This window comes from Leucoraja erinacea, chromosome 20, assembly GCF_028641065.1.
Source record: "Leucoraja erinacea ecotype New England chromosome 20, Leri_hhj_1, whole genome shotgun sequence".
NCBI lineage: Eukaryota > Metazoa > Chordata > Chondrichthyes > Rajiformes > Rajidae > Leucoraja > Leucoraja erinaceus.
The window spans coordinates 38,294,698-38,320,027 of NC_073396.1; the positions used below are offsets into that span (position 1 = coordinate 38,294,698).

Genomic DNA, 25,330 nt, shown 5'->3' on the forward strand with positions numbered 1-25,330 from the left:
GATACTGGGATTTTTTGGTGCAGCGGGAACTGTGTAAGTCCTCCAAGGTAAGGAGAGGGCATTCTTCCTAAATATCCTATCATATTCCTATCATATCCTTCCTAAAAGAACGTCCTTTAATTCTGAGGCTATGGCCTCTGGTCCTAGACTCTCCCACTAGTGGATACGTCCTCTCCACATCCACTCTATACAAGCCTTTCACTATTTGATGCATGTACTCATCTTGACTGCATATCTTAACCAACCTTGCCACTTCTCTTTCATACCCATTTCATCATCTGCCATTTCCTGCTCCAAATCCACCTCTAGTTATTGCCTTACTTATTGACTGTCTAATGAATTGCAAGAATGTAACTTGATGAAGAAATAGCTTCTGCAGAATTTATCTTTATGTTCACTGAATTCCTGAAAAACATACAATTTACAAGTTTTATTTTCTTGCACACAGCATTGAAGCTTATTCTGAAAATGAAATTATATTCAGTGATCTGAGAATCTGCACTTACAGAAATGTAACATCTAGAGAGTGCTTCTTGGGCCATTTCTTGGAGAAAGTGCCCAAATATATCAAAGCAGCTCAGTGTTACAAACCAAGGAGGGCAGATAACATTGGTTGATAATAAGGGCAACTTGAAACAAATAATGAGAGTGTGAGCCGGCAGCAATTAATGCATGGGTTTGTGTTTGCCTTATTGAACGTGAAAACTGTAACCTAGGAGTTCAGCTGAAGGGAGAAAGCAAATTAGCATTCATATTGTAGCTCAGCATGCCTGAAAATTGCTGCTAATGTTTGTGCTTTTGCATGTGCAAGAAGTACTCAATCGGGCTAACACCAGGCACAGAATTGAGCCAAATAAAGCATGTCTGATCGCCTTTGGTTGAAAGTAAGCATAATATAGCTCCCTCTAGATTACTATTACACTTTAACTATTAACCTCTTCCCTTTGTGGCTTGCAAAGGATTGAGCTCTGCTTAGTTTAGAGATACGGTGTGGAAACAGGCCCTTCGGCCCACCGAGTCTGCACCGAGTGATCCCTGCACATTAACACTATCCTTCACACACTAGGGACAATTTACATTTATACCAAGCCAATTAACCTACAAATGTCTTTGGAGTGTGGGAGGAAACCGAATATCTTGGTGAAAACTCACACGGTCACAAGGAGACCGTACAAACTCTGTACAGCCAGCACCCGTAGTCGGGATCGAACCCGGGTCTCTGGCACTGTGAGGCAGCAACTATACCGTGTTGCCCTATGCTTCTCATTTCCTCATTCACCATGCAAAACAAGACCATAATAAGTCAGCTTTCCAGCCAAGAGCGGAACTCGCTATTAAAACATAGAGGGGATGGGGGACACAATATTTTGGCGGCCACGCGCGCGCGCACACACACACACACACACACACACACACACACACACACACACACACACACACACACACACACACACGCGCGAGGCTTTGGAGGCTCCATCGGGCGCTAAATGCAGCTCAACTCTGCCTGTCTCAACGGGTTAACTACAGCCCTGTCTGGACTGACGGGACACCAGGACTGCTTCTCCGCGCTGGCCATATTTCCCACAAATCCAGAAAGGGCTATAGGCTCACCTAGTTGACCTGGTTTAGCGCTGCTCCTCTGCGCTGGCTGTGGGCCTGGGGGCACCGCGCCGGTCTGACTACCGACCAAAGATCCTATAGCTGAGGATCTTTGCTGCCGACCTCTCTGGCCACCCGCGGGGGGGGTATGCGGGAGGGGAAAGGACAGCGCCGGAGACCCGGCCGGGATCGATCCTGCCTGCGGATGAAGCCAAATCTGTGCCACGTCTCCCTCTTCCAATCCCCGCCCTCTAACCCCGGTCCCCACCCCCCCCCCCACTCCTCCCTCCTCCAATAATCGCGCTGAATCATCATGTCCCGCCACCATTGCCTGCTGACTGATGTCTCTCTCATCCAATCGGCGCCCTCGATCATCAATCCCACCCCTACTGTCTCGCGGAAAGCGGAGATTTCACTGGGTTTTAAAATCCGGATTACAAAAACTTGGGGGGGATGGCCCCCACCTCTCAAAACATGGAGGGGACGTGTCCCCCCTCCCCCCCCCCCCCCCCCCCCCCCCGGGTTTTCCGCCACTGTTTCCAGCAGCACTATCCCAGAACAGTTCTTTTAATGTTGCACTCTGGCAGATCGCTATTGTTATCAATGCCAATTTTTAGAAATGTCGGATCAGAATGGTCATTTCTACAATTCAGCTGTGTCACGGCTCTAGTTTATAACATTATGAGAGACAGATATGGTAGCTAGTGAGTAGACAAAAAATGCTGGAGAAACTCAGCGGGTGAGGCAGCATCTATGGAGAAAAGGAGTAGGTGACATTTCGGGTTGAGACCCTTCTTCAGACTAGCTAATGAGAGTCTTTTCCCCAGAGTGGAAATGTCAAATACTAGGGGCCATAGGTTTAAGGTGAAAGGGGTGAGAAGGAAATGTGTGAGGCAACTAGAGGCATTTGGACAGATACATGAACAAGCTAGGTGTAGAGGGATATAGCACCTTGTGCAGGCAGATGGGATTAGTTTAGATTGGCATCATGGTCGGCACAGGTATGATGGGCTGAAGGGCCTGTTCCAGTCTTCTATTATTCGGTGTACAATGTACATAAAGTGCACCTGTCTTTGGTTTACAGACATGTATAACTTTGCCAAATCCATTCATCTCAGCATTGAAGATGTGCCTTGTCCCAGCACCCACAGCACTCCAGGAAGGAATGCTCCATAATTCCATAACCTGCATGTGCAAAACAGCTTCTTCATTAGCATCCCAAGTATCAGAGGTCTAAGATTAGGGCTCAGTTTCCAAGATCTACATTCTTCTGCCAAAGTATTAATCCAGAAAAATAACTTAATCATTTTAAATACAGTGCCGGGTGCACCCACAACCTTTTGAACTCCGGAGAGGGTAAGCCATGTTCACACAATATCTCAAAGTTGAACCATCTGAGACTGAGCGACTTCACTGACAGATCCAGTCCATTTTTGCTGCGGGTCAGGCGCCTGCACTCTAGCTGGTGTCACTACAAAGCTTCAACCACTGCAAACAACCACTACAAACAAGGATTACAATTGCAATTCTCTCGAGACCAAAGCCAAAACTCCATTAACCTAATTCGATTTTTGGATTACGACTCCTTCATTTCACTCAAAAATTATATGAATAGATGCAACAGATGTGCAGCTGGCTAAACAGTCACACCTCCAGGTATATGGTCTATTTTGTGCAGTGAACACTTTCTTGTGCTCGTCTAAAATGTCCCAGGGATTCATTCCAAGGAATATTATTCATCATCGACAATATATATGGGAATTGGAATGAGCTTTTTGAAGACGTAACCAAGAAGCATGACGAGGGCTTTGCATTTTGTTTACAAGGATTTCAGCTGTAAGATTCTAGATGGTCGGGTGGTCGGATGCAAAGAGTAGGAGTAAACGGATCCTTTTCACAATGGCAGGCAGTGACTAGTGGGGTACCGCAAGGCTCAGTACTGGGACCCCAGCTATTTACAATATATATTAATGATCTGGATGAGGGAATTGAAGGCAATATCTCCACGTTTGCGGATGACACAAAGCTGGGGGCAGTGTTAGGTTTGAGGAGGATGCTAGGAGACTGCAAGGTGACTTGGATAGGCTGGGTGAGTGGGCAAATGTTTGGCAGATGCAGTATAATGTGGATAAATGTGAGGTTATCAATTTTGGTGGCAAAAACGGGAAAGCAGACTATTATCTAAATGGTGGCCGATTGGGAAAGGGGGAGATGCAGCGAGACCTGGGTGTCATGGTACATCAGTCATTGAAGGTAGGCATGCAGGTGCAACAGGCAGTAAAGAAAGTGAATGGTATGCTGGCTTTCATAGCAAGAGGATTTGAGTATAGGAGCAGGGAGGTTCTACTGCAGTTGTACAGGGTCACACCTACCACACCTGGAGTATTGCGTGCAGTTTTGGTCTCCAAATCTGAGGAACGGACATTATTGCCATAGAAGGAGTGCAGAGAAGGTTCACCAGACTGATTCCTGGGATGTCAGGACTGTCTTATGAAGAAAGACTGGATAGACTTGGTTTATACTCTCTAGAATTTAGGAGATTGAGAGGGGATCTTATAGAAACTTACAAAATACTTAAGGGGTTGGACAGGCTAGATGCAGGAAGATTGTTCCCGATGTTGGGGAAGTCCAGGACAAGGGGTCGCAGCTTAAGGATAAGGGGGAAATCCTTTAAAACCGAGATGAGGAGAACTTTTTTCACACAGAGTGGTGAATCTCTGGAACTCTCTGCCACAGAGGGTAGTTGAGGCCAGTTCATTGGCTATATTTAAGAGAGAGTTAGATGTGGCCCTTGTGGCCAAGGGGATCAGAGGGTATGGAGAGAAGGCAGGTACGGGATACTGAGTTGATGATCAGCCATGATCATATTGAATGGTGGTGCAGGCTCGAAGGGCCGAATGGCCTACTCCTGCACCTAATTTCTATGTTTCTATGTTTCTGTGCTCTGGATGGTCAGATCGCATGGGACTCAGGGAGAGACAGATGACAGAATTGGCTTTATAGAATGAAGCAGAGATGTATTGGTGGAAGGTTGTTTCTCAGAATCGAGACATGTGATTAGTGCAGTGCCTCAGGGATCAATGCTGGGCCCATTGCTGTTTGTGGTTTAAATCAACCATTTGGATGAGAATCTCTGGTATGATCAAGGCAGATAACAGATGGGTAGTATCGTAGACAGTGAAGATGGTGCTCAAAGATTCTAGCAGGATCTTGTCCAGCTGGGGAGATGGGCTGAGCCAAGGCATCGTCTGTCCATTCTCTCCACAGATGCTGCCTGGCCTACAGAGTTCCATCAGAACTGTGTGATTTGCAAAAGATTCCCGCAACTGCAGTTTCTTGTGTCTCATTCTAAAAGTAACATTGGGCAACCTGTAGAATGAACTAATGGAAAGTATCCCTGAACAAAGATGGAGCTGACAAGGAGGGCATCACAGTAAGAGCAGGCAAGGGCCAACATCAGCAAGTGCTCTGATAAGAATGGGAGTTCAGAACAGAAATCAGAAGAACACCCTCAGAGGGGTGCAGCAATGGCCAAAGAGACTCATGTTTGTAACAAAAGTACAATACAAAATATTATAAAGATGTCCTCATTCTTTAAGGAATTGTGGTTCCCCTCTCCCATTATAGATGAGGCTCTCACTAGGGTCTCCTCGATATCCCGCAGCTCCGCTCTTGCTCCCCCTCCCCCATTCGTAACAGGGGCAGAGTCGCTCTAGTCCTCAACATCCACCCCATCAGCCGTCGCATACAGCACATAATCCTCCAACATTTTCATCACCTCCAACGGGATCCCACTCCTAGTCACATCTTCCCGTCTCCACCCCTTTCCACCTTCCACAGAGACTGGTCCCTCAGAAACTCCCTGGTCAACTTGTCCCTTCCCACCCAAGCCATCCCCTCCCCAGATACCTTCCCCGGCGACTGTAGAAGATGCAACACCTGTCCCTATACCTCCCCCCTTGATAGCCTCTTCAGGTGAGGCAGAGGTTCACTTGCACCTCCTCCAATTTAATCTACTGTATGTGCTGTTCCTGGTGTGGATTCCTGTACATCGGCGAGACCAAACGCAGGCTTGGCGATCATTTCATTGAACACCTCCGCTCAGTCCACCTAAACCTACCTAATCTCCTGGTTGCTCAACACTTTAACTCCCCCTCTCATTCCCACACTGACCTTTCTGTGCTGGGCCTCCTCCACTGTCAGAATGAGGCCCAGTGCAAATTGGAGGAACAGTACCTCATACATTATTTGGCCTGGGCAGCTTGCAACACAGGGACTTATTTAACTTCAAGTGACCTTTGCTCTCCATCCCAGTTCTCTGACCACTGTCTACAACTACATTTTATCTCTGTTTGCTCTGTTGTTACCTTCTGCCATCTAACAATGATCTAAATTACATATTTCTTGTTCTCAATCCCCTTTGTCCTGTTTCACACCTTACATGTCCTTATCTATGTACCACCCACTTCCCTGACATCAGGCTGAAGAAGGGTCTCAACCTGAAATGTCACCCATTCCTCTCCAGGGATGCTGCCTGTCCCGCTGAGTTACTCCACAATTTTGTGTCTATCGTCGATTTAAAGCAGCATCTGCAATTCCTTCCTACACATAAAGTTGTCTCTCTGGCTTGTCTCCAAGGAATAGAAAGTCAGTTTATTCAGGACAAGCAAAACCCTTCTTTAGAAAAGCGATTCCTTTATGTCTTCTGTCAGAGATTCTCCATTGAAACAGCAGCTTCAATGACAGCAGGTGAATGAAGGTGACCCAGTGCAGCTTCAGTCTTGACAATCATTATAAAAGGTACTTGGGTGTAAACCAGCCTTGCTTATTGTTACAAAGGACTTGTGATTATAGAGCACACAATCCATTAGAGAACTGAAAATGAAGTTCATTGCAAGTACCAGCCAGACTGGCTTCTCTCATTCAGTCTCCTAATCACAGTCTGTGCTCACAAAGCTACACAGGAAACAGATTTCCTTGCAATCTAGTTGTTCAGAAGATATTTTGTTTTACTGGACTTTCTTTGTGAGCTCAAGAGGTGAGCTGATCTAAGTGCTTGACCTGACCATGCAATCAGCTACTGTCTGTGAGAGAAGACCCCCATTAAGGTTAGGGTTGATCTCCAGACTCCAGCAGCCTGCGATTAAAGATAAACTGCTGGAGAAACTCAGAGGGTCAGGCAGCATCTGTGGAAAGGGTTGGGCCAGGAGCCTTCCTTTCATGGTGTACCGTTCCTACAATGCTATCCATCAATGGTGTGGGCGTGCAGTTTACCAGGGAGTACAAATACCTGGGAGTATACTTGGACAGTAAACTGGACTGGTCCAGGAACGCTGAGGCCATGTAGAAGAAGGGACAGCACCACCTGTACTTTTTCTGAAGGCCCAGTTCCTTCATCGTCTACAGTGAGATGCTGCTGCTGTTCTACCTATCGGTGGTAACCAGTGCCATTGCCGCTGCCGTGTGGTGGGGCAGCAGAGCGAAGGACATTGGCGACAATAGGATTAACAAACTCATCAGGAAGGTTGACTCCATCCTGGGAGCGGAGTTGGATTCTTGGGAGGGGAGGATGCTCCTCAAATTGTGGAGCATCTTGGTCAATACAGCTCATCCCCTCCATGACAAACTGGTTAACCTGAGGGGCACCTTCAGCAACAGACTGGTTCCACCAAGATGCAGCAATGAACACCACAGGAGATCCTTCTTCCCTGTGGCTATCAAACTGTACAACTCCTCCCCCTTCTGTTGTGAGGTAGACTGTTGATTCTCTCTACCATTGTCCTGTTGATAAAGACATGTTGATGGATCTTTGGCTTTCTCTTCCTGAAATAACTTCTGCCACAGAAGGTCGTTGAGGCCAGTTCAGTGGCTATATTTACGAGGGAGTTAGATGTGGCCCTTGTGGCTAAATGGATCGGGGGGTATGGAGAGAAGGCAGGTACAGGATACTGAGTTGGATGATCAGCCATGATCATATTGAATGGCAGTGCAGGCTCGAAGGGCCGAATGGCCTACTCCTGCACCTATTTTCTATGTTTCTATGTTTAGTCGTGCTAATATTGAGACCAGTAATGGGTATAGTGTGAGTAGAGAAGGGACTGAGCACCCAGTCTTCACCTGGTCATCGAGGAAGAAGTGTTGCTTCCAATTCATTGTGATTGTTGTCTTGCTGGTGAGGAATTTGAGAATACAATTGTATTGGCATGAATAGAGACCCAATTCCCTGAATTTGATGATGGGTATAGATGGGGTGATAGTGTTGATGCCCAAGTCACTGAGCAGTACTAGACATACATGCTCCTGTCCAGGGTTACTCAGAAAAGCTGGAGAAACTCAGCGGGTGCAGCAGCATCTATGGAGCGAAGGAAATAGGCAACGTTTCGGGCCGAAACCCTTCTTCAGACGTCTGAAGAAGGGTTTCGACCCGAAACGTTGCCTATTTCCTTCGCTCCATAGATGCTGCTGCACCCGCTGAGTTTCTCCAGCTTTTCTGTGTAACCTTCGATTCTCCAGCATCTGCAGTTCCCTCTTAAACACCATGCTCCTGTCCAATTTGCACAGTGCAGAGTGGAGTATAGAGAAATGGCATCCGCTGTTGATCTGTTGTAGCAGTTGGATATTTGAGTTGGGTGCAGATCTGTACTATGGCAGGAGTTGATATGCATCGTAACTAACCTCACAAAGCACTTCATTGTAACATAAATGGGTGCCACCAGTCAACAGTTGATGAGGTTGCTCACCTATCGCATACTAAGCCCCCCTTACTGTGGAAGTCTGTTAAAGCAGGTGGGAACCTCGATGCTTAGTAGTGAGAGTTCCACAAAAACTCCGGCCAGTTGGTCCGTGTAGGTTTTAAGAAAAATGTTTCAATGACTACCTGAAGATAGATGAGCATTCCCAACTGGGTGAGACATTGACATGAATTCAGCACAGGCTGAATTTGGTGCATGTTACACCTCGCTATGTAACATTTGCTATCCTACTTGAACAAGATATATATGATGGTCTCAGGGAGAACATGCAAACTCCATGCAGACAGCACCAACAGCTGTGTGAAATGGGCTTACCAGCCTCTGAACTCTATCCCACCAGACACCAACCTGCTGTCCTGTTTCACTGAGTAACAGGATATACCTGTGATCTATGATCTTCCTTTGTAGGTGTTGATACTATAAGATTTCCAGGCAATTCTTTAACTTGGAATTTTTTTGCTTTCAGGTTGGCACAGACTGGGATGCTAAGGAAAGAATTTTCCGGAACTACGGAGGGCTGATTGGACCCATGGACGAGCCGATTGGCATGCAGAAATGGGGCAAAGGTCCCAACATCACCGTCACTGTAGTCTGGATCGACCCCATTAACGTTATTGCAGCAACCTATGATATTCAGGTTGATTCTGGAGCTGAGTTCACTCATTACAAACCTCCGTTGAACTTGCCTCTGCGACCGGGCCTGTGGACAGTTAAAATACTGCACCATTGGGCACCCGTGGCTGAAACCAAGTTTCTGGTTGCACCTCTGACATTCTCAAACAGGCAGCTGATCAGAAAAGGTGAGTCTTATGTCTGGTAACTCAATCAGAGAATCGCGCGCGGAAAGGTGAATGCATGAAAACCTTTACAAGTTCCACACAAGCTTCGTCTCGTGTGACTGCATAACTCTCTATCCTTCCTATCCTCAGGTGCTCGCTCCTTTCTTTAAAGAAGCTATCTGTTCTATTCACTGCATCCACACTACATAAACAGTGAAAGTAGATTTCCCCTTCACAAAACAAAGCTAAATGGGGAAACTGCACATTATTTTCTTCCTTTAATTCTTCAATGTTTCTTTTGGCCTCTGATGTTTGGAGTTATTTGGCTAATTGACTGGAATTCATCACAGTTATACTTGATCCTGAATGTACAGTATAACATACACATGTGCCAGGTTCCATTGGATAGTATGGTATACATGTTTCCCTCCTGTTGTTCAGACAGTGTCTGTTCTGTTTGTAATTGTCTGTCTTGTTTTGCTGGGTTATTTTATGTTTCACACAGTTGACATAAGTGCCCTCCTCTGACCTCTCTTCATTTCCAGGATCAATTTAAGGGATCGAGATTTGTCACTTTCTCTAATTGGTTCTGAAACCTTACCCACACAACAGATCTGTTACAAACACATATATAGGCAGAGTAGAGTTTAAAATGAGAAGAACCACTTCACTTTAATCATAAGCCACCACAGACATCAAGGACTGGACAGAGCCCATTATATGTACCCTGAACAAGCACTTTGTTTAACCACATCTAAGCATGTGAAGTGCAGTTACTAATTGAACAATACAAACCTAGCTTAAACATGAAAACACTCCCTAAAATTTCTATGACCGTATCATTATCTGGAAGTCACCAATCACCAACAGCGTATTAGAAGTTAAAATTTCCATTACAGCCTTGAAAGTTAGTGTTCGCAGTCAAAAATGGGAAGATAACAATCAGACATGACATCAGCATAACTTAGATAAGTGTAGACCAACTTGCCAACTGTTCAATGAGATGGCAGATTAATCGATTCAAACAAAGCATTTGTATCCTTTGGTTTCAATTGATTGAATGACACTGAATGGAAACAAGCCATTCAGCCCATCTAGTCCACAATGACTATCGATCACCCGTTCGCACTAGTCCCATGTTATTCCACTTTTGCATCTACACCCCAACACGGGGCAATTTACACAGGGCAGTTAACCCACAAATCTCTTTGAGACATGGGAGGAAATGAGAACTCTGGGAGTAAATCTATGTGCTTACCAGGAAGAATGTGCAAAGTCCACATAGATAGCACCCAAGGCAAGGAGAGAAACAGGGTCTCTGGTGCTGAGTGGCAGAAGCTATACAAGCTGCACCACTTTGCCGCCCTTGTCACTGAATGAATCATGTATTCATCAAAAGAGTAATAGAAACATAGAAAATAGGTGCTGGAGGAGGCCATTTGGCCCTTCGAGCCTGCACCACCATTCATTGTGATCATGGCTGATCGTCCCCAGTCAATAACCCGTACCTGCCTTCTCCCCAGGCCTAAACGTTTCTTTTTGTGATTCCTGTCTCGATCATAGAAACATTGAAACATAGAAAATAGCTGCAGGAGTAGGCCATTCGGCCCTTCCAGCCAGCACCGCCATTCAATATGATCATGGCTGATCATCTAAAATCAGTACCCTGTTCCTGCTTTTTCCCCATATCTCTTGATTCCTTTAGTCCTTAGAGCCAAATCTAACTCTCTCTTGAAAACATTCAGTGAATTGGCCTCCACTGCCTGCTGTGGCAGAGAATTCCACAGATTCACAACTCTCTGGGTGAAAATGTTTTTCCTCATCTCAGTCCTAAATGGCCTACCCCTTATTCTTAAACTGTGACCCTGAGTTCTGTATTCCACCAACATCGGGAAATGTTTTCCTACATCTAACCTGTCCAATCATTTAAGAATTTTATATGTTTTTATAAGATCCCCTCATCCTTCTAAATTGCAGTGAATATAAGCCCAGTCGATCCATACTTTCATCATACATCAGCCCTGCCATCCTGTGAATTAACCATGTGAACCTACGCTGCACTCCCTCAATAGCAATAATGTCCTTCCTCAAACTAGGAGACCAAAACTGCACACAATACTCCAGGTGTGGCCTCACCAGGGCCCTGTACAACTGCAGAAGCCTTGATCCGTAACTCAAATCCTCTCGCAATGAAGGCCAATTAGCTTTCTTCACTGCCTGCTGTATCTGCATGCTTACTTTCAGTGACTGATGTACAAGCACAGCCAGGTCTCATTGCACCTTCCCTTTTCCTAATCTGACACAATTCAGGTAATCTGCCTTCTTGTTTTTGCCACCAAAGTGGATAACGTCACATTGGGGATCATTGCCATTACACTGGGTCGCATCCTATCTTTACATCTTCATGCATTGCACTTTCACATTTTAAGAACAATAATGCGCAAAATGAAATGCCAAACCGGATCGCAGCGGAAACCACAACTGTTTCCACTGTCATTGCATCTAATACAACTAAATATAGTCGGAAACATCCAATTAACAATAACATTTTCCTGATCTAGACATGGCAAACACATACAAGTTTGTAGGTTAATTGGCTTTGTAAATGTATAAATTTCCCCCAGTGTGTGTAGGATAGTGTTAATGTGTGCGGATCGCTGGTCGGCGCAGACTCGGTGGGCCGAAGAGCCTGTTTCCACGCTGTGTCTCTAATCTAAACAATCGAAAGTAGATATGAGAAAATGCCCATAATTTACCTGAACAAAGCAGCCTCTGTAAACTGAATTATCGAGTAGTCGTATATTAGTAGTGAAACATTCCCTGAGCAGAATTTCAGGGCATACCTGAGCTCCTATTAGTGGTATCAGATGTGGTGTAACATTTGCAGTAATACTGTGGCGGCTCCCAAGGGTCGTGCCATCATACTGTCGAACCCCTCGGCACAGGAGTGGTTCAGTCCGGAGGCTGCCCTTAGCCAGAGGGTTTAAAGGCAGGGGTTTGGGTGTCATCTCTCTCTTGTTTGGTCTTCCCTACAACCGGGAAGAACATAATAAAAGGTGCCTCTCAAAACACTGGACTTTGTGCTTCCTTTTGAGACCCACACACGACAATACTGTATTAATATGTATTGGGTGTGTGATTACACTAATTTGGTGAACTCTGCCACTTTGAAAAGTGATTCTCAATTTCCAAATCCTGGTCTCACCAAATCTAACCAAATTGCTTTTAATACTTCTGTTTACTGAAAAATTCATCAGTCTCAGACAATATAAAAGAGCAATTTTCGTGGCTGAAAGTTTCAGATTTCTATTATATACACGCAGACCAATTCTTACAAATTGTGTTTACCAAGCCAATTAACCTACAAACCTGTATGTCTTTGGAGTGTCGGAGGAAACCAGAGCACCCGGAGAAAACCCACGTGGTCATAGGGAGAACATATAAACTTCGCACAGACCGCCCCATAGTCAGGATTGAACCTGGGTCTCTGGCATTGTAAGGCAACATCTCTAATGCTGCATCACTTCTTAAGGAAAGGCATGGACTAACTAACTCCAAAGCTCATTTGCTATTATCAATACTGTAAAATTAACAGATGCTGCAGTTCTTTGCATTCCTCCTTTCTCCTCTGGTCTTATTGTTGCATCATGGAAGATGTCAGGATACTTGGAGCCCAATTGCAAGTGATTCCGTTGTTCCGTTGATGTTATAAAACATTTTTCATTCATTCACTGGGTTGTGGATGTCCTTGGCAATGGTGATATTTTTTCTCCATTCTATTTTGTCTCTGCAATTAAATGTCAACCATGCTGATGGAGGTGGAGGCACACCTAGGCTAAACTGGCCATTTTCTTTCTGTGAAGTTTGCCTTTAAACAACAGTTTGGTAGTTTATGACTGCCAGCGTTGATACTAACCATTTAATGTCAAATTTATGTCGGATAACTGGCCCCGGCCTCTGAATGCTCATCAACCTACTTATCCTCCAGACCCTATTGATCTAGATGCTTGTGTTAAAATACTAGAAGCTTACGAGAAGCAGGCAAAATCCCTGAGAACAATGGGTCTGGCTCAAAGCTGCTCCCTTAATGAATCATTTTTTGTTTGTTCAATCTGAACAGTTGAATCATTGAACAAAAACGAGTGTTTTTTCTCAAGTGCTATTTTTAAACTCTCCTGCCATCTGTGAGTGTTAAAAGATTCCACATTTATTCATTATGCACTAGATAGTTGTCAGAGTGAACCCGGAGTGTTACTGAACCAATTTATCTGGTTTCAGTTTTCATGCATAATGAGTATCTAATGCATGTCATTTTGACAATTAATGCAGGTGGATTACAACAGCCAGCAACCACTAGAGATTAATCAGTCCACGCACTGATTTCAAGCAACAATAATCAGGCATGGTTTTAGTTTTGCCTTAGTTTGTTGTAATCACACCTCTGAATCAGAAGGTTGTGTGTTTAAGTTTCACTCCAGATTCGATGCTCAATTACTTCAAAGAGGCCCTCGTTCAGATGACATGTTAAGCTGAACATAGCACAGTGTCACTGAGCACAGGACACAGTACAGGAATGCACACTTCAACCTAACGTATCTATGCCGACATGACACAATCTAAACACATCCCATTTGCCTGCACTTGGTCCATATCACCCTTTATGTTTCTATGATCTCCCCTGGTGTCAGGCACCAACCACTATCTGTGTAAAACAGAATTGCTTCTTCCCTTGCATATCTCCTTTAAAATTCCCTCTTTTCTCCTTGAACCAATGCTCATAAGGTCAGATGGAGTGGAATTAGGCCATTTGGCCCATCGAGTCTACTCCACCATTCAATCATGGCTGATCTATCTCTCCCTCCTAACCCCATTTTCCTGCCTTCTCCCCATAACTTGTGACACTAAACAAGAATCAATCTACCTCTTCTTAAATATATCAACTAACATTCTGTGGCAATGAATATGTGGGTATGATCCACCCGTACTAATCAAGAATCTATCTATTTCTGCCTTAAAAGTATCCACTGGTGGCCTCCACAGCCTTCTGTGGCAAAGAATTCCACAGATTCACCACCCTGTCTATCTAGCATTTGACATTTCCACGCTGTTAACAAGACACTATTTATTTATGCCTCACAATGTTATATATTTAGTTGCCCCTCACCCATTCCAGAAAAAGCTATCCATTTTTATCCAGCCTCTCCTTTTGGCTAATATGCTTTAATCCATGCAACATACAGGTGAACATCTTCTGCACTCTCCAAAGTCTCCACATCTGTGGCAACCAGAATGACACACTGTCCTCCAGATGTGGCCTTACTAAACTTTTATACAGCTGCAACATGACTTCAATTTTCATACAGTGTGCCAGGTGCAATGAAAACAAGCAAGTTGTCTGCCTTCTTCTCCACCCTATTTAGTTGTGCCTCTTTCAGCAACCTATGGACTTGCATCCCTAGATCCCTCTGAAAGTTAGTCCTACCATTCAATGCAAAAGTCTGCATCTGTTTCCTCAGGTGACTGTCATATTTTACGGCAAAAGCAGGTGAGTTACCTGGAAGAAAGATCAATATTAATCCTTCACTCAACATCATTGAGTGTACACCCTGTAATGATTACACTGCCTTCTGCAGGAGCTCGTTGTGCACAAACTAGCTGTCAGGTTGCCTACCTTACAACAATATCTACTTTTAAATGTACTTTGTAGGCAGTAGAGCACTTGGGGATCATGAAAGTATTGTTAAAGTATCTTCAAGAAACATAGGGCTTTCCTTCTGCTTAGTTGGAAAACCAGGAAGAATTAATCCTCATTAAAAGACCTCCCTTGATTACTACATTACATGCTCCAATTTCTTATCAACACTGAAGAAAGATGATGACAACAAATGTAACTGGAGATTCAGAATTTGGAGGGAATTAATTAGTTCCCTAAAAGTCAATTAAATTCCTCCCTCAAGCCCATGTTCCACATCGACGATTTTTAGGCAACTACAGGTGACTAGGCTGTCTCCACATGGTTGCTGGGGTGTCACCTGTATGGTCTCCTCAGTCGCCCAAAGAGTCGTACTTTTTTTCTGGTGTCACGCCCCATGGGTTTGACGCCAACGATCGTAGCCTGACGTAGGTTGTTGCCAGGTTGTCGCTGGTGCTGACCGGTGAATTCCATTGGCGACTACCTACGTCAACCTATGTCAACTGGCGACAGGCACCGGCGACTGAATTGTCTTAACTTGTCGTAGCTTGTCGCGGGTGGACGTGTGTTGTTGTAGGTATGGTCGTAGGTGGACGTCCTAATGGTCGCCGGTGATCGGTAGCTTGCCGTAACTTGACGTCGACTAGGAGGTAGGTTGTTGTAGACATTGTCATAGACATTGTCGTAGGGGAGTCCAGTCGCCGTTTTGTCCGGTGACCTGCTATGACTATGACAGTCGCCAAAAAAATTGCCTAAGTGGGACGGGCCCATTAAGGTTTCTCCTATTTCCATTCAGCTTTTTTAATAATAAGAATATTATAAAATTTCCACAATTTAAATTAGCCAATGTAAAATAGCACAGATGGAACATAGTACAAAAAATTGAACAATTTGGACAGGTACATGAAAAGGAAAAGTTTAGAAACATTTGGGCCAAACGCAGGCAGGTGGAACTAGTGTAGATGGGGCACCTTGGTTGGTGTGGGCAAGTTGGGAATGGAGGGCCTGTTTCCATGCTGTGTGACTAATCAAGTGTTTTTAGTGATGAATATCCTCATACTCGGGTGACAGGGTCAACCTTTCAGTATTTTCAGCATTGTCACAGTGGTAGTGTTGGAAATCTGTGCACAGACCCCGGGAATAACACCAACGCAAGTGACCAGATAGTCTACATAAGTAATGTAATAAGGGGAGAGGAAAATAATGGGGACCTGGCGTGGGGGGCACTGTCATGAGGGATGGTGAGAGAACAAAGGGGATGCAGTGTGTGTGTGTGGGGGGGGCACTCTAATTTTAGAATCCTCTGCGCTGGAGATAAGACTGTGTTCATGTGTTTGTTCGTTCATTCCGGTGAAGGCACACGGCAACCAGCCAACAGTCGCTTGTCTTTTTCTTTTGTTTTCACTTTTAATTTAATTTTAATTTCAAGTTCTCATGTACGGTGTTGACTGACCAATTTCCCTCCAGGGATGAATAAAGTTCTATCGTATCGTAATCGTATCGTCAAAGAGATGAGCATGACCCAAGGCATTGAAAAAAAATCCTTCCTCTTCACATAGATAGTGGCAGTGGGCTTCCATCTAGGACAGTAGACATGTTATTTCTCTTTTTAACTTATTATTCTGAAATAAAGCACAAACTGCTGGAGTAATTCAGTGGGCCAGGCAGCATCTCTGAAGAAAACTGATAGGTGATGTTTTGGGTCTGGAAACTTCTCCAGACTGATTGTGGTGGGGGAGAAAGCTGGAAGAGAGGAGGGGCAGGACAAAGCCTGGTTGGTAAGTGATAGGTGGGTACAGATCAGGAGGAGCAGGGGTTGAGAGGCAGATGGTTGGACAAAGGCCATAGATAAAAGACAAAAGATGGAAGATAAGGATGGAGGAAGTACAAATTGTCAAGCCAGAGGAAATATAGGTGGACGGGGAGGGGGAGGAGGGGAGAAATGGAGCAAGTTAAAATGGGGAGGAAGCAGGCAAGTGATGGAGGGGAGGGGGGTTAGGTTAGTTACCTAAAATTAGAGAATTCAATGCACATACCGTAGAGTTGTAAGCTACCCAAGCAGAATACGAGTCCTCCAGCCTCACACTGGCAATGGAGGAGCCCAGGACAGTAACTTGCTGTGACTTACTCTGATCGCTTCCTATAGAAGCATTCTGCAGTTGCTTCTTTTGAACCAGAAGCTAACTTTTTATTGTGGAGGAAGTAACTACAGATACTGGTTTACACCGAAGATAGACATAAAATGCTGGAGTAAGTCAGTGGGACAGGCAGCATCTCTTTACACCGAAGATAGACACAAAATGCTGGAGTAATCCATTGCAGCTCACTTTTTATTTGTCTACGAAGCTGAACAACCTCATGTTTCCCATCATTATTACCTCATCTACCACATTTTTGCACTCACTCCTAACTTATCTGTATCTTGCTGATTACAAACAAACTTCCAATGTGTAATCACATGAACTCAAGTTTACTTATATGCACAAAGTTACCCAATTTTTTTGGCAACTTGCCGGCACCCATCATAGTCGCAGCAGGGTGCCGGAAATTCTTAACATATTGAAAATCCAGATGCGACCAGAACAAGGTACGACTCTTTGGGCGACTACTCACGACCATGCATGTCGGGGGGAACTTATAGAAACATATAAAATTATGAAGGGACTGTACGGGCTAGATGCAGGAAAAATGTTCCCAATGTTGGGCGAGTCCAGAACCAAGGGCCACAGTCTTAGAATAAAGGGGAGGTAATTTTAGACTGATGTGAGAAAACACTTTTTCACCCAGAGAGTTGTGAATTTGTGGAATTCCCTGCCACAGAGGGCAGTGGAGGCCAAGTCACTGGATGGATTTAAGAGTGAGTTAGATAGAGTTCTAGGGGCTAGTGGAGTCAAGGGATATGGGGAGAAGGCAGGCACAGGTTATTGATTGGGGACGATCAGCCATGATCACGATGAATGGCGGTGCTGGCTCGAAGGGCCGAATGGCCTCCTCCTGCACCTATTTTCAATGTTTCTATGTTTCCATGCGCATGTGTAAAACATTTCCTCAAAAGGCAGCTGATGATTGTATATTTTACACAATTATATAAAAGACGTTGACTATGTGCTAATAATAATGATGAAGCTGATGGTTTAATCAGTGTTGCAGAAGTCTTTGCAGTATTGTAGAAGTTTCAATGAGTCATTTTGTTCTTATTTTGCAGAAGAAGCACTTAAGTTGCACAATGGGCCACCTAAGAATGCCTACATGGAACAAAGCTTTCAGGGCTTGAATAACGCTCTGAATATCCACGTTACTCCGAGTCAAGCGGAACAGGCAAAGCGCAATGCAGCTCTCAGCGGCTCACAGTTGGAGAACTGGGTGGATCCCATGGTGAACAGCTTGTGGTCAGCTGTGGACATTTGTACCATTGGTCCCACCTCTTGCCCAGTGATGCAGACCTGCAGTCAAACAACCTGGAGCTCACAGAGTCCGGACCCCAAGTCAGAACTGGGTCCCATCAAAGCCAATGGCCGCTTGAGGTAGCACCTAGTGCACCCCCAAGTCATTGTGAAAATGCAAATTTTCCTGATAGTGGGATCAATTTCTGCAGTTGGGTCTCTCCTTTAGTTCTTAGCAACAGTTCCACGATGTCTTCACAAAATTGTGGCAAAGCTAGAGCAGTGCATTTAAAACTGAAGACAGTGATGTTCACAAATGAAGTATGTGTTAGCTGGGCTGGCATGATGAAAGAAACGATCGTATTATCATGTACGAAAAAGATAGAAGGAAATTTTCGCACTCTATTTATTTAAACATTTTAGTCAGTGACTAATGAGTAGATGCTGCTTTTGCAGCTTGATATCTATATCCTACTAATAATCTGCCTTTATTGATAAAGGCATATGCCCTGACTTCCTATCTTCTTTAACTGTACCTGATCTAAAAGCCACAGAGGTCTTAAAGCTTCAGTCAACAGGACACTTTGAATCGAGTGTAATTGTTGCACCTACTGTAAGAGTGAAAGCCTGTCCTCCTAACAGGATTACCACACTCTGCTGAAACAGGCTTTTCAGCACTGAATAATCCAAGTGTGTAACAGATGATCTGAGCATTATACTGCAGCCAGGACTGGGAAATGGATTCAGAACATGGTCATGTGTTAGCATCCCCACAATAACTAATTTGATTCACTCCTGCTGAGAGTTTTAGGGACCATCACAATTTTTCAAGGTAGCAATTTGCCTATACTTTTAAAAATTATTTTATCATACATTCCTTCTACAGTTATAGGTTTTTTACGACCTACGATTTTTTAACATGTTTTGCCAAGAAAAAAAAGTGATTGGCACTGCACTTTCATTGAAGAAGCACCAGAATTGAGCATAGCACCAGAAATGCGATTTTTAATTCGGAAGTTTAAGGTGAAGGTACAGAAGTGTATCTTCCAGTTAGCACTACAGAGGCTGTGGACTCTGTTTCCTTTTGGAATAACACAGCCACAACTATATTGCAAGCTTAGCAGTAGCTGCTGAGGCAGAATTAACCTAGAAATAACCTGAATTAACCTAACCAGCTCTTCAATAGATAGCTGAACTGATATCTTTTTATTAACATCTGAGATACTTTTTATCTCCTTCAAGCATAGTTTGCATAATTGAGGCTCTTTGATTGGAACTATGGGCTGGAATTGCTAAATATTGAGGATTCCTGGTCTTTCAAACATTCGGTATAAGGTATATTAATTTGAACCTGGCAAACTGCATTACTGTCAAGGTGACCTTTCTAGCAATAGGCAATCTAGCACCATGTCTGGTTTTTAAACTTCATTTTAATGGAACAAATAAGCTAACTGCAAACGTATCAAATGAACCACATCCCCATTTTAACTTGACCTATTATTTGACGTATGAGTGAAACAATTAATGTTACGCAGTTAGGTCAGTAGAGAGCGAGTTATTTCCATAAGCAACTCTATTTCTTACTTTATTTTCTCAGTGTCCTCCAGTCAAAATCCATGTAAGATAAAGAAAGCAACATAAAAGAATGAAAATGTAACCACAAAAATGTAGTTCCTGAAGACAACAGCAGTTATTAAAGCTGACTGAGGATTATAAAGGGTTTACATCATGTTGAATCTCACATTCTCCTATAACAGCAGCTTTGTAACAAAGTCAACATGAAGAATTACTATTGTGAAAGTGAAAAATGGTGCTTTGGCACAGCTGGGCAGTGGGAGAAAGCTAAAGGTTCCTAATTGGCATTTACCTCAGTCTTCTTGAAGGGTGCCAGTTCAAACCTCTCTCTACCTTGCTTCTTGCTGGCTAATCAAGTACATTTCAGACATCCTTGCACTTGTGTGAGTATTCACCGTTGCTGGCTGTCACCCATTCAGTCCATTAAAACCAGGAAAAACCTGTGTGGGAGTGAGTGACCCTTTGGCTTAGACAGGTTAATGCCTGAACCTCCCACCCATTTATTCCAGGTTTCCATCCTCATTAGTGCGATCATTACATTCTTGAAGTTGATGGTTCATTTGTGGGTTGAGGAGCACTATTCCATTGCAGCACTTGATGTCTTAGTCGAAACAAAGAACTGCAGATGCTGGTTAATACACAGCAGGACATAAAAGTACTGGAGTGACTCAACAGTTCAGGCACATTTCTGGAGGAAATAAATAGGTGATGGTTTACGCAGAGACTCTTCTTCAGGTTCTTCTGAAGAAAGGTTTCAATCTGAAAAGGTCACCAATCCATGTTCTCCAAAGATGCTGCCTGGCCTGCTGAGTTACTCCAGCATCTTAAATCCCTTTGGTGTAGTAGTAATCAGGTGAACTGACAACCCACCAGATTGTTTCAAGAATCTGAATTGGAACAGGACTTGCTAAATGCTTAGAAAAAGGAATGTTTTTTAATATATTAATTGTACATTAACAGGTCGAGAGGGTGGGAAACAGCGATCGGGATTGCATTCCTCACTGATCCATTTCTCCCACATTTGGTTCACATTTTATTAATCTACAAATATTCTCTGTTAGCCGATTTTTTAAAAACTGGCTTCCTCTTGTAAGAATCAATGTATCTCAGCCCTGTGGGTGAATGATAACTAGATCTGTGTAAGAGGTATGGAGACATACAGTGCTATCTATCTGTTTGCATCGGCAGTGGTAACTTAAGCTGACAAAAGAAGACATGTATATGTTAGATATGGGGGCATGATTAATTTATAGTTTGTTTGTAGCGAGGCTGAAAACAGCAAATAAATGTGAAAAGACTGGTGGGCAATTCATTTTGATATTTTGTGTCCTGCCCCTGCCACTCGATCATTTAAAAAAATAGAATTATTTGAAAATTTTGATTTCTCAGCCTGTAAAGGGTTGAATAGTGGCTGACTCGCTGTGTGCTGCTAAATTCATTATGAATGCAAACTAACTGACTGTATTCCCCAAGGCTCGATCTGCCCAGATTCAGCCTTTGAAATGTACACAGCAGGTACTCTTTTTCAATTTGTTCAACTTATCCAAATGTACAAGTTAAAAGCATAAAGTTGACGAGCAAATTTCACGACTGAGTGAACAAAGTCTTCTGTGGGGGAGGGGATTTGTGAAATTGTTCCCCAGCTGTCCATTATCAAGTCTGTATGCTGTAGACGCCCATGCCTTCTCCCTTCCACAAGGAGGGGGCTCTATCATGGGTGCTACCTCACATGTACATGGGAGTTCATTTTACCTGATGTGATAGATATTTAAATTATCTACTGAGCCTGTTTCACCTGAGCTGAATGTATCATCTATGCAAACTGATCCGTGCCGTGAGAGCTCATCAAAATTGAAGATAAACTTGCCAAAAAAACTGCAAGATGCTGTACAGATGTCTCTGATAACAGAGCAAATATTCAGGTGCTGCTTCACTGCACCGTATTTGTAAATTGTCACATATTTTGTTCACTGAGCTTTGTTAGTCTCGTTTAGGTCAATTTCTGTCCAAAGACCCTTATGAAAGGGTCTTGGGGTTATTAAAGCTACACTTGTTCAATGTCAACAAATGTGTGGATGTCAGATAGTTAGTGCTGGCTCTCCTTATAAATTGGTGATCACACCCTCATTTTAACAGAAGGAAAATGACCAAGTGGAGTTTAAAAATATGACTGCTATTTTGTTAAAGATCCAAATATGCATTAAAAGAAATCTGTAAAGAATTATTTTATAAACTGAACCTGTAAATACAATGAAAGAAGGACAAATTCCAATATGCAGCATATTGAAAGATGTAAATATTTTGTTATTTATTTAAAGTAATAAAATATTTTATGTTTAAAAATACCTTTAATTTGACCTTTTGATCAAAGTTCTGAAAACCAGTACAATTTCCTGTATGTAGAATTTTATTCCGCAAATAATTGCACTAGCTGTTTTGCACCCACTTGCCCTCCTATTAGCAGAGAGAAAAAGAAACACAGAAATTGTGCCTTAGCTGCCTTCTGGTGTGAAGAAGTCTGCTTTTGTTTGACAAAGCAAGATATTGCAGATTGTCAACAGTTGTATTAAATGCTGTATCATACCAAAAAAAAACTGCTGTTGTAAATAGATGCCTTCTGTCATATTGTGTTTTTGATTGCAAAATTTTAAAATACAAAAAAAATTGCGTCATGCCTTTTACAGTATCTTTACTTTCTTTGTTATTACTGTGGCTGCAACGCACGGGACACATGGCTTAAGATCTCAACACACAAGAGTCTCATTTAATATTTCATTAAGTTACACTTCTTCACACGTAAGGTGATTAAAATCTGGAACTTCCCCCAAACGTTATTAAGTGAAAAGTTTGCCATTGATTTCATTTAGTTCCTTGTTAGCTTTAACCTTTTCACTGCTAAGATTTATTTCACTTGCATACTCTGACCCAAGAACCATGGCCATTCATTGCAGTTAAGGGGTAGCTGAGCCCACCGTAATCCAGTTGAATGATGAAGAGGCTCAGAGAGTTGTAGGACCTGCTATCTGTCCTACATTCCTCCAATGTTCAGACATTAGTAACTTTTGCTACAGTTTCTTGGGCTCCGTGCAGTAATGCAACCTAATCTGGAACTGACATTTTAAATCTGTAGATAAAGCATTTAAAATAGTTGCAATTAAATTAATATCTCCCTGATATTCAATGCAGCAAGAATTGGGTTTTAAGATGTATTGCACCAATTTCTTTTTAATATCACTGTCTTCCTACAACTATACCGAACAACTATTTCCATTGTATTCACACACTCACAATCACAATAATACTTTATTAACCAAGTATCTTTTGCAACATATGAGGAATTACATTTGCAAAGTCAGCCATACAAATAAAAAGCAACAGAACACACAAAATAAATTTTAACATAAACATCCACCACAGTGACTCCTACACATTCCTCACTGTGATGGAAGATAAAAAAAGTTCAAATATCTTCCCTTTGCTCTCCCGCGGTCTGGGGCCTCGAGCCCTCCGTTGACAGGATGATCTTGACTCCTGTAGCACCGTTTTGGCCCTCCACATCAAGGCGATCAGTCTCTGCATTGGGGGTATGTCAGCTCCCCTGTGCCGGCGATCAAACCCCATGTCGGGGCTAGTCGAAACTTTCCCGACTCGGCCTCTCCCGAGACTGCGAGCCCTTGATGGTAAGCCCGCAGTTGGAGCGAACCCAAGCATTGGTGGGGCCCAAAGTCAGTCCGGGGAAGCCTTCAGCTCCATCGATGGTAGGCCGCAGAGTGACCTGAGAATGTGATCTGAAAATTAATCGCATCTCCGGCAAGGTAAGAAACAAAAAAACAGTACAAAATTCCCCCGATCCCCTCCCCCTCCCCACACATAAAACAAACCGGAGAACATTTACACAAACTTTCATCACACTAAAACATTTTAAAAAGATGAAAAAACAGACAGACTGTTGGCGGGGCTGCCAATCGTGCAGCGCTCCTGATGGCATTTTACATAACATCGCAAAAAAAAACTAGTGATGTTCCTTTTCTGGTGTGAAAAATTAAGCCAAGGCACTAGGAAAGTTCTGGTCAAGGAATCTGCATTTGTAACTAAGCGCTCCTCAAAAGAGTGGTGCAGTGGTAGAGATGCTGCCTTAGTACTTACAGCACCAGAGACGCGGGTTCGATCACGATTATGGGTGCTATCTGTATATACCTTCTCCCCTTGACAGCGTGGGTTTTCTCCGAGATGTTCGCTTTTCTACCGCACCCCAAAGACGTACAAGTTTGTAGGTTAATTGGCTTGGTTTAAGTGTAAATTGTCCCTACTGTATGTAGGATAGAGTTAGTGGGCGGGGATCACTGGTCAGCGTGGACTCGAATGCTGAACGGCCTGTTTCCAATCTATATCTCTAAACTAAACTAAACAATACTCTCATACAAATGGCAACTCCTCTGACAAGGCAGCATGTCCTCTGAACTTCATTTTGTCTTGATCTTTTGCTGCAGTTCTTGACCTGGAATAGAAGCTTCAACATTTGATCTCAGATCATGCTACCATCAAGCCTCTACCGACAGCTACACTCTGAATCAATCTCCATTTTAATTCATGCCCTAAATTATCTGTCCCCAAACCCCACCCACCATCACAAGCCACATATTTGAATTGAAATAGTTTCTAATCATCTAGGTGTATACTGTATGAGAGCATCCAACTTGTTTTACCCTTGGGGGAAAGCCACCTGTGCTTGGCTAAACTGATAGTGTTCAGAAGCTACAGGAGACTGTGACACCAAGATTATCCTATTATCCCTCTTCAGGCATTTTGTTATTTGGAATTTGGAATAAACAAGACAATGTAAGTCTGATAAAAGATTCTGACTTAAAAGCACAGTCCGAAGAAGTGTCACGGCCGAAACGTCACCCATTCCTTCTCCCCAGAGATGCTGTCTGTTCTGCCGAGTTACTCCGTCATTTTGTGTCTAACTTCCAAAATGGCCTGTGTCCATTTACTTCCACAGATGCTGCCTGACCCGTTGAGTTCCTCCAGCAGTTTGTTTTTCGCTGGGGACTCCTGCATCTGCCGTCTTTTGTGCCTACAATTAAATTTAAATATGAAACAAATGCATTGTCCGCGGCCCAGAATTATAAACCTATCCATCTGCTGCTAAACCACGTGTGATCAATGTCATCAGTAATGCTCACACAGCTTCATGTGTAACACCTTGTGCAAATATAGCAAACACTGATGACCTTTCTTTGAATCAGTCAGGCGATGGATGTTAGTCCTGGAAAATTAAACGCATTCATACTCTATGATGTGGCCAAATATTCTAACCCAGCAAGTTGGAACCAAATTAATCATCTGAGGAAGGGTCTCAACCTGAAACCATTCCTTCTCCCCAGAGATGCTGCCTGTCGTGCAGCATTTTGTGTGTAATCGTCCATGAAAATGTGTTTTGGCCATCTCTCTATCCCTGTGGTGCTCATGATGGGGAGTTGGATCTCAGTACATTACAGTAAGTGAAGTAGCTTTTCAGTCATTGTCTCAGACCAGATGCCTACAACA

The 25,330-nt window shown here is 43.4% G+C and overlaps 1 protein-coding gene across 1 annotated transcript in view; it reads left to right on the forward strand.

Annotated features, from left to right (window-relative positions):
- Positions 1-23,407, forward strand: part of xylt1 (xylosyltransferase I) — a 317,375-nt gene extending 293,968 nt beyond the window's left edge. The window contains exons 10-11 of the mRNA XM_055651880.1: positions 8,818-9,151; positions 18,028-23,407. Of these exons, the coding sequence (XP_055507855.1) occupies positions 8,818-9,151; positions 18,028-18,350 (657 nt within the window). The 3' untranslated portion in view covers positions 18,351-23,407. The remainder of the gene's footprint in view (positions 1-8,817; positions 9,152-18,027) is intronic.
- The last annotated feature ends 1,923 nt before the right edge of the window (positions 23,408-25,330 follow it).